The 12938-nt window shown below is 51.9% G+C and overlaps 1 protein-coding gene across 1 annotated transcript; it reads right to left on the minus strand.

The window, feature by feature from the left end:
• Window positions 1–5983: 5983 nt before the first annotated feature.
• On the minus strand, window positions 5984–10439 carry LOC144491247 (28S rRNA (cytosine(4447)-C(5))-methyltransferase-like). Its single transcript, XM_078208930.1, has 3 exons — window positions 10311–10439; window positions 9831–9928; window positions 5984–6581 (listed from the first exon to the last, which is right to left on the minus strand). Exons 1-3 carry the CDS (start codon window positions 10386–10388, stop codon window positions 6170–6172), a joined length of 588 nt encoding a protein of 195 aa, XP_078065056.1. The 5' UTR covers window positions 10389–10439; the 3' UTR covers window positions 5984–6169.
• Between the last annotated feature and the right edge of the window lie 2499 nt (window positions 10440–12938).

Below are 12938 nucleotides of genomic sequence, written 5' to 3' on the forward strand. Positions count from 1 at the left end.
AGACAGAGAGAGAGAGACAGAGAGAGAGAGTGTTGGGATGCTCGAGAGTCCAGAATTGGAGGAGCGCAGAGTTCTCAGAGGGTCATAGGTGGGGACCGAGATCGGGAGGAGGTGTAAGTGCTGGAGGAGGTTACAGAGATAGGGAGGGGGTGTAGGGGGCTGGAGGAGGTTACAGAGATAGGGAGGGGTGTGGGGCTGGAGGAGGTTACAGAGATAGGGAGGAGTGTAGGGGCTGGAGGAGGTTACAGAGATAGGGAGGGGGTGTAGGGGCTGGAGGAGGTTACAGAGATAGGGAGGGGGTGTAGGGGCTGGAGGAGGTTAGGGAGATAGGGAGGGAGTATAGGGGCTGGAGGTGGTTACAGAGATAGGGGGAGGTGCAGGGGGCTGTAGAAAGTTACAGAGATAGGGAGAAGCATCGGACCTGGAGGAGGTTACGGAGATTGGAATAGAGTGTCGGGTCTGGAGGCGATTACAAAGAAAGGGAGAGGTGTAGGGTCTGGAGGTGGTTACAGAGATAGGGAGGGGGTGTAGGAGCTGGAGGAGGTTACAGAGATAGGGAGGGGGTGTAGGAGCTGGAGGAGGTTACAGAGATAGGGAGGGGTGTAGGAGCTGGAGGGGGTTACAGAGATAGGGAGGGGGTGTAGGGTCTGGAGGTGGTTACAGAGATAGGGAGGGGTGTAGGGGTCTGGAGGTGGTTACAGAGATAGGGAGGGGTGTAGTGGGTTGGAGGAGGTTACAGAGATAGGGAGGGGTGTAGTGGGTTGGAGGAGGTTACAGAGATAGGGAGGGGGTGTAGGGGCTGGAGGGGGTTACAGAGATAGGGAGGGGTGTAGGGGCTAGTGGAGGTTACAGAGATAGGGAGGGGTGTAGGGGCTGGTGGAGGTTACAGAGATAGGGAGGGGTGTAGTGGGTTGGAGGAGGTTACAGAGATAGGGAGGGGGTGTAGGGGCTGGTGGAGGTTACAGAGATAGGGAGGGGTGTAGGGGCTGGAGGAGGTTACAGAGATAGGGAGGAGAGTAGGGGCTGGAGGAGTTTACCATGATAGGGAGGGGTGTAGGGGACTGGAGGAGGTTACAGAGATAGAACCATAGAACCATAGAAAATTACAGCTCAGAAACAGGCCTTTTGGCCCTTCTTGTCTGTGCCGAACCATTTTATGCTGAGTCCCACTGACCTGCACTTGGACCATATCCCTCCACACCCCTCTCATCCATCAACCCGTCCAAGTTTTTCTTAAATGTTAAAAGTGGACAGTGAGGAAGGTTTTCAAAGCTTGCAGAGGGATTTGGACCAACTAGAAAAATGGGCTGAAAAATGGCAAATGGAATTTAACGCAGACAAGTGTGAGATATTGCACTTTGGAAGGACAAACCAAAGTAGAACGTACAGGGTAAATGGTAGGACTCTGAAGAGTGCAGTGGCATTTACCACTTTATCCGGCAGCTCATTCCACACTCCCACCACTCTCTGCGTGAAGAAGCCCCCCTTAATATTCCCTTTAAACTTTTCTCCTTTCACCCTTAACCCATGCCCTCTGGTTTTTTTCTCCCCTAGCCTCAGTGGAAAAGGCCTGCTTGCATTCACTCTATCTATACCCATCAAAATCTTATACACCTCTATCAAATCTCCCCTCAATCTTCTACGCTCCAGGGAATAAAGTCCCAACCTATTCAATCTCTCTCTGTAACTCAGCTTCTCAAGTCCCGGCAACATCCTTGTGAATCTTCTCTGCACTCTTTCAACCTTATTTACATCTTTCCTGTAACTAGGTGACCAAAACTGGACACAATACTCCAAATTCGGCCTCACCAATGCCTTATATAACCTTACCATAACACTCCAACTTTTATACTCGATACTCCGATTTATAAAGGCCAATGTACCAAAGGCACTCTTTACGACCCTATCCACCTGTGACGTCAGTTTTAGGGAATTCTGTACCTGTATTCCCAGATCCCTCTGTTCAACTGCACTCTTCAGAGTCCTACCATTTACCCTGTATGTTCTACTTTGGTTTGTCCTTCCAAAGTGCAATATCTCACACTTGTCTGCGTTAAATTCCATGTGCCATTTTTCAGCCCATTTTTCTAGTTGGTCCAAATCCCTCTGCAAGCTTTGAAAACCTTCCTCACTGTCCACTACACCTCCAATATTTGTATCATCAGCAAACTTGCTGATCCAATTTACCACATTATCATCCAGATCATTGATATAGATGACAAACAACACGTGAGATGATGGCATCCGTGTCGATGATCTGGCACGTCTTGCAGCAACCTCTGGCCACAGCAACCTCTGACAATCACCAGGCAAGACTGTTCTCTTCCTGTGGGGGAGCACTTCAGCAGTCACGGGCATTCAGCCTCTGATCTTCGGGTAAGCGTTCTCCAAGGCGGCCTTCACGACACACGACAGCGCAGAGTCGCTGAGCACAAACTGATAGCCAAGTTCCGCATACATGAGGACGGTCTAAACCGGGATGGTGGCTTCATGTCACATTATCAGTAACCCCCACGGCTTGCCTGGACTTGCAGAATCTCACTGGCTGTCCTGTCTGGAGACAATACACATCTCTTTAACCTGTGCTTAATGCTCCCTCCACTCACATTGTCTGTATCTTTAAGACCTGGCTGGCTGTAGAGATTCGCATTCTAATCAGTATTCTGTAACTTGATGTTGTGTCTCTGTGCCCTGTTTGAGAGCAGATTTCCACTCCATCTGACGAAGGAGCAGCGCTCCGAAAGCTAATGGCATTTGCTACCAAATAAACCTGTTGGACTTTAACCTGGTGTTGCTAAAACTCTTACTGTTCTTCCATTGAGCCAGTGTCTAATCCAATTTACTACCTCCCCATGTATACCTAGCGACAGAACCTTCCTAACTAAATAGGGAGGGGTGTAGGGGGCTGGAGGAGGTTACAGAGATAGAGAGGGGTGTATGGTGTTGGTAGAGGTTACACAGGTAGGGAGGGGTGTAGGGGCTGGTGGAGGTTAAAGAGATAGGGAGGGGTGTAGGGGCTGGAGGAGAATACAGAGATAGGGAGGGGGTGTAGGGGCTGGAGGAGAATACAGAGATAGGGAGGGGGTGTAGGAGGCTACAGAAATAGGGAGGTGTGTAGGGGCTGGCGGAGGTTACAGAGATTGGGAGGGGTGTAGAGGGTTGGTGGAGGTTGCAGAGATAGGGAGGGGTGTAGGGGCTGGAGGAGGTTACAGAGATAGGGAGGAGTGTATGGTGTTGGTAGAGGTTACAGAGATGGGGAGGGGGTGTAGGGGCTGGAGGAGGTTACAGAGATAGGGAGGGGTGTGGGGGCTGTAGGAGGTTACAGAAATAGGGAGGGGGTGTAGGGGCTGGAGGAGAATACAGAGATTGGGAGGGGTGTAGAGGGTTGGTGGAGGTTACAGAGATAGGGAGGGGGTGTAGGGGCTGGAGGAGGTTAGAGATAGGGAGGGGGTGTAGGAGGTTAGAGATAGGGACGGGGTGTCGGGGGCTGGAGGAGGTTACAGAGATAGGGAGGGGTGTTGGTGCTGGAGGAGGTAACAGAGATAGGGAGGGGTGTAGGGGCTGGAGGAGGTTACAGAGATAGGGAGGGGTGTAGGGGCTGGAGGAGGTTAGAGATAGGGAGGGGGTGTAGGAGGTTACAGAGACAGGGAGGGGTGTAGGGGCTGGAGGAGGTTACAGAGATAGGGAGGGGTGTAGGGGGCTGGAGGAGATTACAGAGATAGGGACGGGGTGTAGGGGCTGGAGGAGGTTACAGAGATAGGGAGGGGTGTAGGGGCTGGAGGAGGTTACAGAGATAGGGAGGGGTGCAGAGACTGGAGGTTACAGAGATAGGGAGGGGGAGTAGGGGCTGGAGGAGGTTAGAGAGATAGGGACGGGGTGTAGGGGGCTGGAGGAGGTTACAGAGATAGGGACGGGGTGTAGGGGCTGGAGGAGGCTACAGAGATAGGGAGGGGTGTAGGAGGTTACAGAGATAGGGAGGGGGTGTAGGGGCTGGAGGAGGTTACAGAGATAGGGAGGGGGTGTAGGGGGCTGGAGGAGGTTACAGAGATAGGGACGGGGTGTAGGAGGCTACAGAGATAGGGAGGGGTGTAGGAGGTTACAGAGATAGGGAGGGGGTGTAGGAGGTTACAGAGATAGGGAGGGGGTGTAGGGGGCTGGAGGAGGTTACAGAGATAGGGAGGGGGTGTAGGGGGCTGGAGGAGGTTACAGAGATAGGGAGGGGGTGTAGGGGGCTGGAGGAGGTTACAGAGATAGGGAGGGGGTGTAGGGGGCTGGAGGAGGTTACAGAGATAGGGAGGGGGTGTAGGGGGCTGGAGGAGGTTACAGAGATAGGGACTGGTGTAGGGGCTGGGGGGGGGTTACAAAGATAGGGACTGGTGTAGGGGCTGGGGGAGGTTACAAAGATAGGGACTGGTGTAGGGGCTGGGGGAGGTTACAAAGATAGGGAGTCTGGAGTCACTGTATGGTTTAATGATGGTTCCTGCAGTCTAACAGCTGGGACAGGGCCGAGTTCGGGCAATGCGACGGTGATGGGAACAGGCTCTCACGGTCGATGAGCTCTCCAGCAGACCCTCCGTGACCTCACCTCCCATTCCTGGAGTCTCGCTCTTCCTCCAGCTCCAGAGGGGACTGGCTGTCCCTCATGGAGCTATTCAACTGCAGTGTGCGTCTCTGAATGCTCAGACTCCAGTCACCCCGGCTCCCATTCTCATCGATAAAGGGGCGTGGCACGGTGGGTTAGCACTGCTGCCTCACAGCGCCAGGGACCCGGGTTCGATTCCCGGCTCGGGTCACTGTCTGTGCGGAGTCTGCACATTCTCCCCGTGTCTGCGTGGGTTTCCTCCCACAGTCTGAAAGACGTGCTGGTTAGGGTGCATTGGCCGTGCTAAATTCTCCCTCCGTGTAACCTGAACAGGAGTGTGGCAACTGGGGGATTCTCACAGTAACTTCATTGCAGTGTTAATGTAAACCTACTTGTGACACTAATAAATAAAGTTTAAACATCAGCATTATAACACTCCACTTAGTCCGAATCCAACTAATGTGAATGAGAGACTCCCAGAGAGAGAATATGGAACAGAGAATGAGAGACTGGACAGTGAGAGGGAGGGGGAGAGAGAGACAGAGGGAGAGATGGAGACAGGGAAAGGAAGAGAGAGATGGAGAGGGAGAGACAGAGAGAGATGGAGAGGGAGAGACAGAGAGAGAGACAGAGGGAGAGATGGAGACAGGGAAAGGAAGAGAGAGATGGAGAGGGAGAGACAGAGAGAGAGACCGAGAGACAGAGGGGGAGAGAGTGAATGGAGAGAAATACAGAGAGATAGAGGGGGAGGGAGGGAGAGACAGACGCAACAGGGGCAGATGAGATGTCGGGGAAGAGTGAGAGGGAGAGAGACAGAAAGAGAAAGGGACTGGGAGGGATCGAGAGAGACGGGGAGGGAGAGACAGAAAGGGACGATTGAGAGATGAGGAGGAAGAGAGAGCGTTTAAAAAATTTATTTCTTAGTGTCACAAGTAGGTTTACATTAACACTGCGATGAAGTTACTGTGAAGATCCCCCGGTTGCCACACTCCTGTTCGGGTTACACTGAGGGGGAATTTAGCACGGCCCAATGCACCCTAACCAGCACGTCTTTCAGACTGTGGGAGGAAACCGGAGCACCCGAAGGAAACCCACGCAGACACGGGGAGAACGTGCAGACTCCGCACAGACAGTGACCCGAGCCAGGAATCGAACCCGGGACCCTGGCGCTGTGAGGCAGCCGTGCTAACCCATTGTGCCACCCCACTCTTGTGCCACCTTGAGCGCGAGAGAGAGAGACACAGAGAAAAAGTCTCCATTGACAACCCCATCCTGTTATGTCCCTGCCCCCCTCACACACACCCGGTTGTCCCCCCTAATGTTTGGTGTTGCTCCCTGCTCTGTCTGTGAGCAGACGGGTGAGCAGGGGGGTGGGGGAGAGTCTGAATAAAAGCCAAGATGGGGGTTTTAATCTTTTATTGTAAAAATAGAGGCGAAGAACATTCCAGAAGTCGCGTCAAGACATTGAACCAGCGTAACCGTGAGGGCGAATGACCCCTGACCTAGTTGACCCCAGATTTCACCCTGAACTTTCACCCCCCTTCCCCGCAAATCAGAATCTGCGCCCGTTGGCCCCCGTCCCTCCTCTCAGCGACCCTTCTGCACTTTGACCTTCCTGCGCCCTCTGACCCCCGAGCCTTTCAGCCTCTTCTGCAGCTGGCCCTTCCCGCCGACCTTCTGACCCCTGACCCCCGCGGCCATCCGGGCCTTGGGCCTCTTGCCGCCGGCTGGCGACTTCTTCTGCTTCTTCCTGGGCGGCTGAGGCGGCCCGGTGACCTTTGCCCCGGCGACCTTTGCCCCGCCGACCGTTGCCCCCTCGCCCTCCGGCCCCGTCTCCGGCTGCCCCTCGCCGACCGGAGGTTCTGCAGCCGAAGCAACAGGTGGCACAGAGTTGGAAAACTTCTTGAACTTGGCTACAAAGAAGCCGTCCATGTTGTGGGTGTGGGGGTAGAACCGGCGTGTCAGGCGGAGGGAGGGGTGAAAGCGTCGCTCCTGGAATCTGCAAACAGAAATCGAGGGGGTCAAACTCTGAGGGACTGTACAGAGAAAGGCTTATTCAGCAGGGTAAGGATTTTCACTGTGGAACTGTACAGAGTCACTGTTTATTCAGCAGGGTAAGGATCACTCACTGTGTAACTGTACAGAATCACTTTATTCAGCAGGGTAAGGATCACTCGCTGTGTAACTGTACAGAGACACTGTTTATTTAGCAGGGTAAGGATCAGTCACTGTGTAACTGTACAGAGTCAGTTTTATTCAGCAGGGTAAGGATCACTCACTGTGTAACTGTACACAGTCACTGTTTATTCAGCAGGGTAAGGATCACTCACTGTGTAATTACAGTCACTGTTTATTCAGCAGGGTAAGGATCAGTCACTGTGTAACTGTACAGAGTCGCTGTTTATTCAGCAGGGTAAGGATCAGTCACTGTGTAACTGTACAGAGTCGCTGTTTATTCAGCAGGGTAAGGATCAGTCACTGTGTAACTGTACAGAGTCGCTGTTTATCCAGCAGGGTAAGGATCACTCACTGTGTAACTGTACAGAGACACTGTTTATTCAGCAGGGTAAGGATCACTCACTGTGTAACTGTACAGAGACACTGTTTATTCAGCAGGGTCAGGATCACTCACTGTAACTGTACAGTCACTGTTTATCCAGCAGGGTAAGGATCACTCACTGTGTAACTGTACAGAGTGACTGTTTATTCAGCAGGGTAAGGATCACTCACTGTGTAACTGTACAGAGTCACTGTTTATTCAGCAGGGTAAGGATCACTCACTGTGTAACTGTACAGAGACACTGTTTATTCAGCAGGGTAAGGATCACTCACTGTAACTGTACAGAGTCACTGTTTATTCAGCAGGGTCAGGATCACTCACTGTGTAACTGTACAGAGTGACTGTTTATTCAGCAGGGTAAGGATCACTCACTGTAACTGTACAGAGTCACTGTTTATTCAGCAGGGTAAGGATCACTCACTGTGTAACTGTACAGAGTGACTGTTTATTCAGCAGGGTAAGGATCACTCACTGTAACTGTACACAGTCACTGTTTATTCAGCAGGGTAAGGATCACTCGCTGTGTAACTGTACAGAGACACTGTTTATTCAGCAGGGTAAGGATCACTCACTGTGTAACTGTACAGAGACACTGTTTATTCAGCAGGGTCAGGATCACTCACTGTAACTGTACAGAGTCACTGTTTATTCAGCAGGGTAAGGATCACTCGCTGTGTAACTGTACAGAGTCACTGTTTATTCAGCAGGGTAAGGATCACTCGCTGTGTAACTGTACAGAGACACTGTTTATTCAGCAGGGTAAGGATCAGTCACTGTGTAACTGTACAGAGTCACTGTTTATTCAGCAGGGTAAGGATCACTCACTGTGTAACTGTACAGAGTCACTGTTTATTCAGCAGGGTCAGGATCACTCACTGTATAACTGTACAGAGTCGCTGTTTATTCAGCAGGGTAAGGATCACTCACTGTGTAACTGTACAGAGTCAGTTTTATTCAGCAGGGTAAGGATCACTCACTGTGTAACTGTACACAGTCACTGTTTATTCAGCAGGGTAAGGATCACTCACTGTGTAACTGTACAGTCACTGTTTATCCAGCAGGGTAAGGATCACTCACTGTGTAACTGTACAGAGTCGCTGTTTATTCAGCAGGGTAAGGATCACTCACTGTGTAATTACAGTCACTGTTTATTCAGCAGGGTAAGGATCAGTCACTGTGTAACTGTACAGAGTCGCTGTTTATTCAGCAGGGTAAGGATCAGTCACTGTGTAACTGTACAGAGTCGCTGTTTATTCAGCAGGGTAAGGATCAGTCACTGTGTAACTGTACAGAGTCACTGTTTATTCAGCAGGGTAAGGATCACTCACTGTGTAACTGTACAGAGTCGCTGTTTATCCAGCAGGGTAAGGATCACTCACTGTGTAACTGTACAGAGACACTGTTTATTCAGCAGGGTCAGGATCACTCACTGTGTAACTGTACAGAGTCGCTGTTTATTCAGCAGGGTAAGGATCACTCACTGTGTAACTGTACAGAGTGACTGTTTATTCAGCAGGGTAAGGATCACTCACTGTGTAACTGTACAGAGACACTGTATTCAGCAGGGTCAGGATCACTCACTGTGTAACTGTACAGAGTGACTGTTTATTCAGCAGGGTAAGGATCACTCACTGTGTAACTGTACAGAGTGACTGTTTATTCAGCAGGGTAAGGATCACTCACTGTAACTGTACAGAGTGACTGTTTATTCAGCACGGTAAGGATCACTCACTGTGTAACTGTACAGAGTCACTGTTTATTCAGCAGGGTAAGGATCACTCACTGTAACTGTACAGAGTCACTGTTTATTCAGCAGGGTCAGGATCACTCACTGTGTAACTGTACAGAGTGACTGTTTATTCAGCAGGGTAAGGATCACTCACTGTAACTGTACAGAGTCACTGTTTATTCAGCAGGGTAAGGATCACTCACTGTGTAACTGTACAGAGTGACTGTTTATTCAGCAGGGTAAGGATCAGTCACTGTGTAACTGTACAGAGTCACTGTGTATTCAGCAGGGTAAGGATCACTCACTGTGTAACTGTACAGAGTCACTGTTTATTCAGCAGGGTCAGGATCACTCACTGTGTAACTGTACAGAGTCACTGTTTATTCAGCAGGGTAAGGATCACTCACTGTGTAACTGTACAGTCACTGTTTATTCAGCAGGGTAAGGATCACTCGCTGTGTAACTGTACAGAGACACTGTTTATTCAGCAGGGTAAGGATCACTCACTGTGTAACTGTACAGAGACACTGTTTATTCAGCAGGGTAAGGATCGCTCACTGTGTAACTGTACAGAGTGACTGTTTATTCAGCTGGGTAAGGATCACTCACTGTGTAACTGTACAGAGTCACTGTTTATTCAGCAGGGTAAGGATCACTCGCTGTTTATTCAGCAGGGTAAGGATCACTCGCTGTTTATTCAGCAGGGTAAGGATCACTCGCTGTTTATTCAGCAGGGTAAGGATCACTCGCTGTTTATTCAGCAGGGTAAGGATCACTCGCTGTTTATTCAGCAGGGTAAGGATCACTCGCTGTTTATTCAGCAGGGTAAGGATCACTCGCTGTTTATTCAGCAGGGTAAGGATCACTCGCTGTTTATTCAGCAGGGTAAGGATCACTCGCTGTTTATTCAGCAGGGTAAGGATCACTCGCTGTGTAACGGGAATCAAAATCTCACTTACCGAGTGAAGCCTTCTTTCCCAAACTCCAAGCCGGTTGGCACCAGTTTAACGTTGCGTTTTTTGAGGGCGTAGTCGACCACCCACTCGTTCTCTTCCACCTTGCGTGATGGGAGAGAGGGGGAAGAGGTTCAGTCAAATTGTTGGGGATCTGTCAGCACAGCGGAGGGTTAAACGGAGCGCCCCGCCATGTGTTTGTGTTTCGACAAGTACCCCCCGTTGGAGGCCCTGCGGAGGATTGCGGATTTGGGGCTCTCATTGAGGACGCACTGCGGGACATGCCAGTGTGCGTTGCCTCCAACAGGAATTAATTCAGCGACGATGGGGACACTCTCATTCCGTCGCCAACGGAACAGGCAGAGACCCCTCTTCCCCGGGGCGGTTGCGGACCACCCCCCCCGCTTTAGAGACCCGCTCGCGTGCCCGCGGTCTGGCTGACGCTTCCCGCGGTCTGGCTGACGCTTCCCGCGGCATCGTTCTCACCGTGACTGAGCAGGTGCAGTAGACAAGGTATCCACCGGTCTTCGATCCGGCGTCCAGGGAGTCGATGGCGGACAACATCAGCTCCTTCTGGAGGTGCGCGCAGCGCAGGATGTCCTGCTCGTCCTGAGGGCCAGCAGGAGAGAGAGAGAAACACACAGCACGGTCAGTGAGGGGAGAGAGAGAGAGAAACACACAGCACGGTCAGTGAGGGGAGAGAGAGAGAGAAACACACAGCACGGTCAGTGAGGGGAGAGAGAGAGAGAAACACACAGCACGGTCAGTGAGGGGAGAGAGAGAGAGAAACACACAGCACGGTCAGTGAGGGGAGAGAGAGAAACACACAGCACGGTCAGTGAGGGGAGAGAGAGAGAAACACACAGCACGGTCAGTGAGGGGAGAGAGAGAGAGAAACACGCAGCACGGTCAGTGAGGAGAGAGAGAGAGAGAAACACACAGCACGGTCAGTGAGGGGAGAGAGAGAGAGAAACACACAGCACGGTCAGTGAGGGGAGAGAGAGAAACACACAGCACGGTCAGTGAGGGGAGAGAGAGAAACACACAGCACGGTCAGTGAGGGGAGAGAGAGAGAGAAACACACAGCACGGTCAGTGAGGGGAGAGAGAGAGAGAAACACACAGCACGGTCAGTGAGGGGAGAGAGAGAGAGAAACACACAGCACGGTCAGTGAGGGGAGAGAGAGAGAGAAACACACAGCACGGTCAGTGAGGGGAGAGAGAGAGAAACACACAGCACGGTCAGTGAGGAGAGAGAGAGAGAGAAACACACAGCACGGTCAGTGAGGGGAGAGAGAGAGAGAAACACGCAGCACGGTCAGTGAGGAGAGAGAGAGAGAGAAACACACAGCACGGTCAGTGAGGGGAGAGAGAGAGAGAAACACACAGCACGGTCAGTGAGGGGAGAGAGAGAGAGAAACACACAGCACGGTCAGTGAGGGGAGAGAGAGAGAGAAACACACAGCACGGTCAGTGAGGGGAGAGAGAGAGAGAAACACACAGCACGGTCAGTGAGGAGAGAGAGAGAAACACACAGCACGGTCAGTGAGGAGAGAGAGAGAAACACACAGCACGGTCAGTGAGGGGAGAGAGAGAGAGAAACACACAGCACGGTCAGTGAGGGGAGAGAGAGAAACACACAGCACGGTCAGGGAGGGGAGAGAGAGAGAAACACACAGCACGGTCAGTGAGGGGAGAGAGAGAGAGAAAACACACAGCACGGTCAGTGAGGAGAGAGAGAGAGAGAAACACACAGCACGGTCAGTGAGGGGAGAGAGAGAGAAAACACACAGCACGGTCAGTGAGGGAGAGAGAGAGAAACACACAGCACGGTCAGTGAGGGGAGAGAGAGAAAACACACAGCAAGGTCAGTGAGGGGAGAGAGAGAGAAACACACAGCAAGGTCAGTGAGGGGAAGAGAGAGAGAAACACACAGCACGGTCAGTGAGGAGAGAGAGAGAGAACACACAGCACGGTCAGTGAGGGGAGAGAGAGAGAGAAACACACAGCACGGTCAGTGAGGGAGAGAGAGAGAGAGAAACACACAGCACGGTCAGTGAGGAGAGAGAGAGAGAGAAACACACAGCACGGTCAGTGAGGAGAGAGAGAGAGAGAAACACACAGCACGGTCAGTGAGGAGAGAGAGAGAGAGAAACACACAGCACGGTCAGTGAGGGGAGAGAGAGAAACACACAGCACGGTCAGTGAGGGGAGAGAGAGAGAAACACACAGCACGGTCAGTGAGGGGAGAGAGAGAGAGAAACACACAGCACGGTCAGTGAGGGAGAGAGAGGAGAGAAAAAACACACAGCACGGTCAGTGAGGGGAGAGAGAGAGAGAAACACACAGCACGGTCAGTGAGGGGAGAGAGAGAGAGAAACACACAGCACGGTCAGTGAGGGGAGAGAGAGAGAGAAACACACAGCACGGTCAGTGAGGGAGAGAGAGAGAGAAACACACAGCACGGTCAGTGAGGGGAGAGAGAGAGAGAACACACAGCACGGTCAGTGAGGGGAGAGAGAGAGAGAAACACACAGCACGGTCAGTGAGGGGAGAGAGAGAGAAACACACAGCACGGTCAGTGAGGAGAGAGAGAGAGAGAAAACACACAGCACGGTCAGTGAGGGGAGAGAGAGAGAGAAACACACAGCACGGTCAGTGAGGGAGAGAGAGAGAGAAACACACAGCACGGTCAGTGAGGGGAGAGAGAGAGAGAACACACAGCACGGTCAGTGAGGGGAGAGAGAGAGAGAAACACACAGCACGGTCAGTGAGGGGAGAGAGAGAGAGAAACACACAGCACGGTCAGTGAGGGGAGAGAGAGAGAGAAACACACAGCACGGTCAGTGAGGGGAGAGAGAGAGAGAAACACACAGCACGGTCAGTGAGGGAGAGAGAGAGAGAAACACACAGCACGGTCAGTGAGGGAGAGAGAGAGAGAAACACACAGCACGGTCAGTGAGGAGAGAGAGAGAGAAACACACAGCACGGTCAGTGAGGGAGAGAGAGAGAGAAACACACAGCACGGTCAGTGAGGAGAGGAGAGAGAGAGAAACACACAGCACGGTATCTCAGCATCGATCGGAGAGAGAGAGAGAGAAACACACAGCACGGT

The sequence above is a fragment of the Mustelus asterias genome, unplaced genomic scaffold, assembly GCF_964213995.1.
Source record: "Mustelus asterias unplaced genomic scaffold, sMusAst1.hap1.1 HAP1_SCAFFOLD_4830, whole genome shotgun sequence".
Classification (NCBI taxonomy): domain Eukaryota; kingdom Metazoa; phylum Chordata; class Chondrichthyes; order Carcharhiniformes; family Triakidae; genus Mustelus; species Mustelus asterias.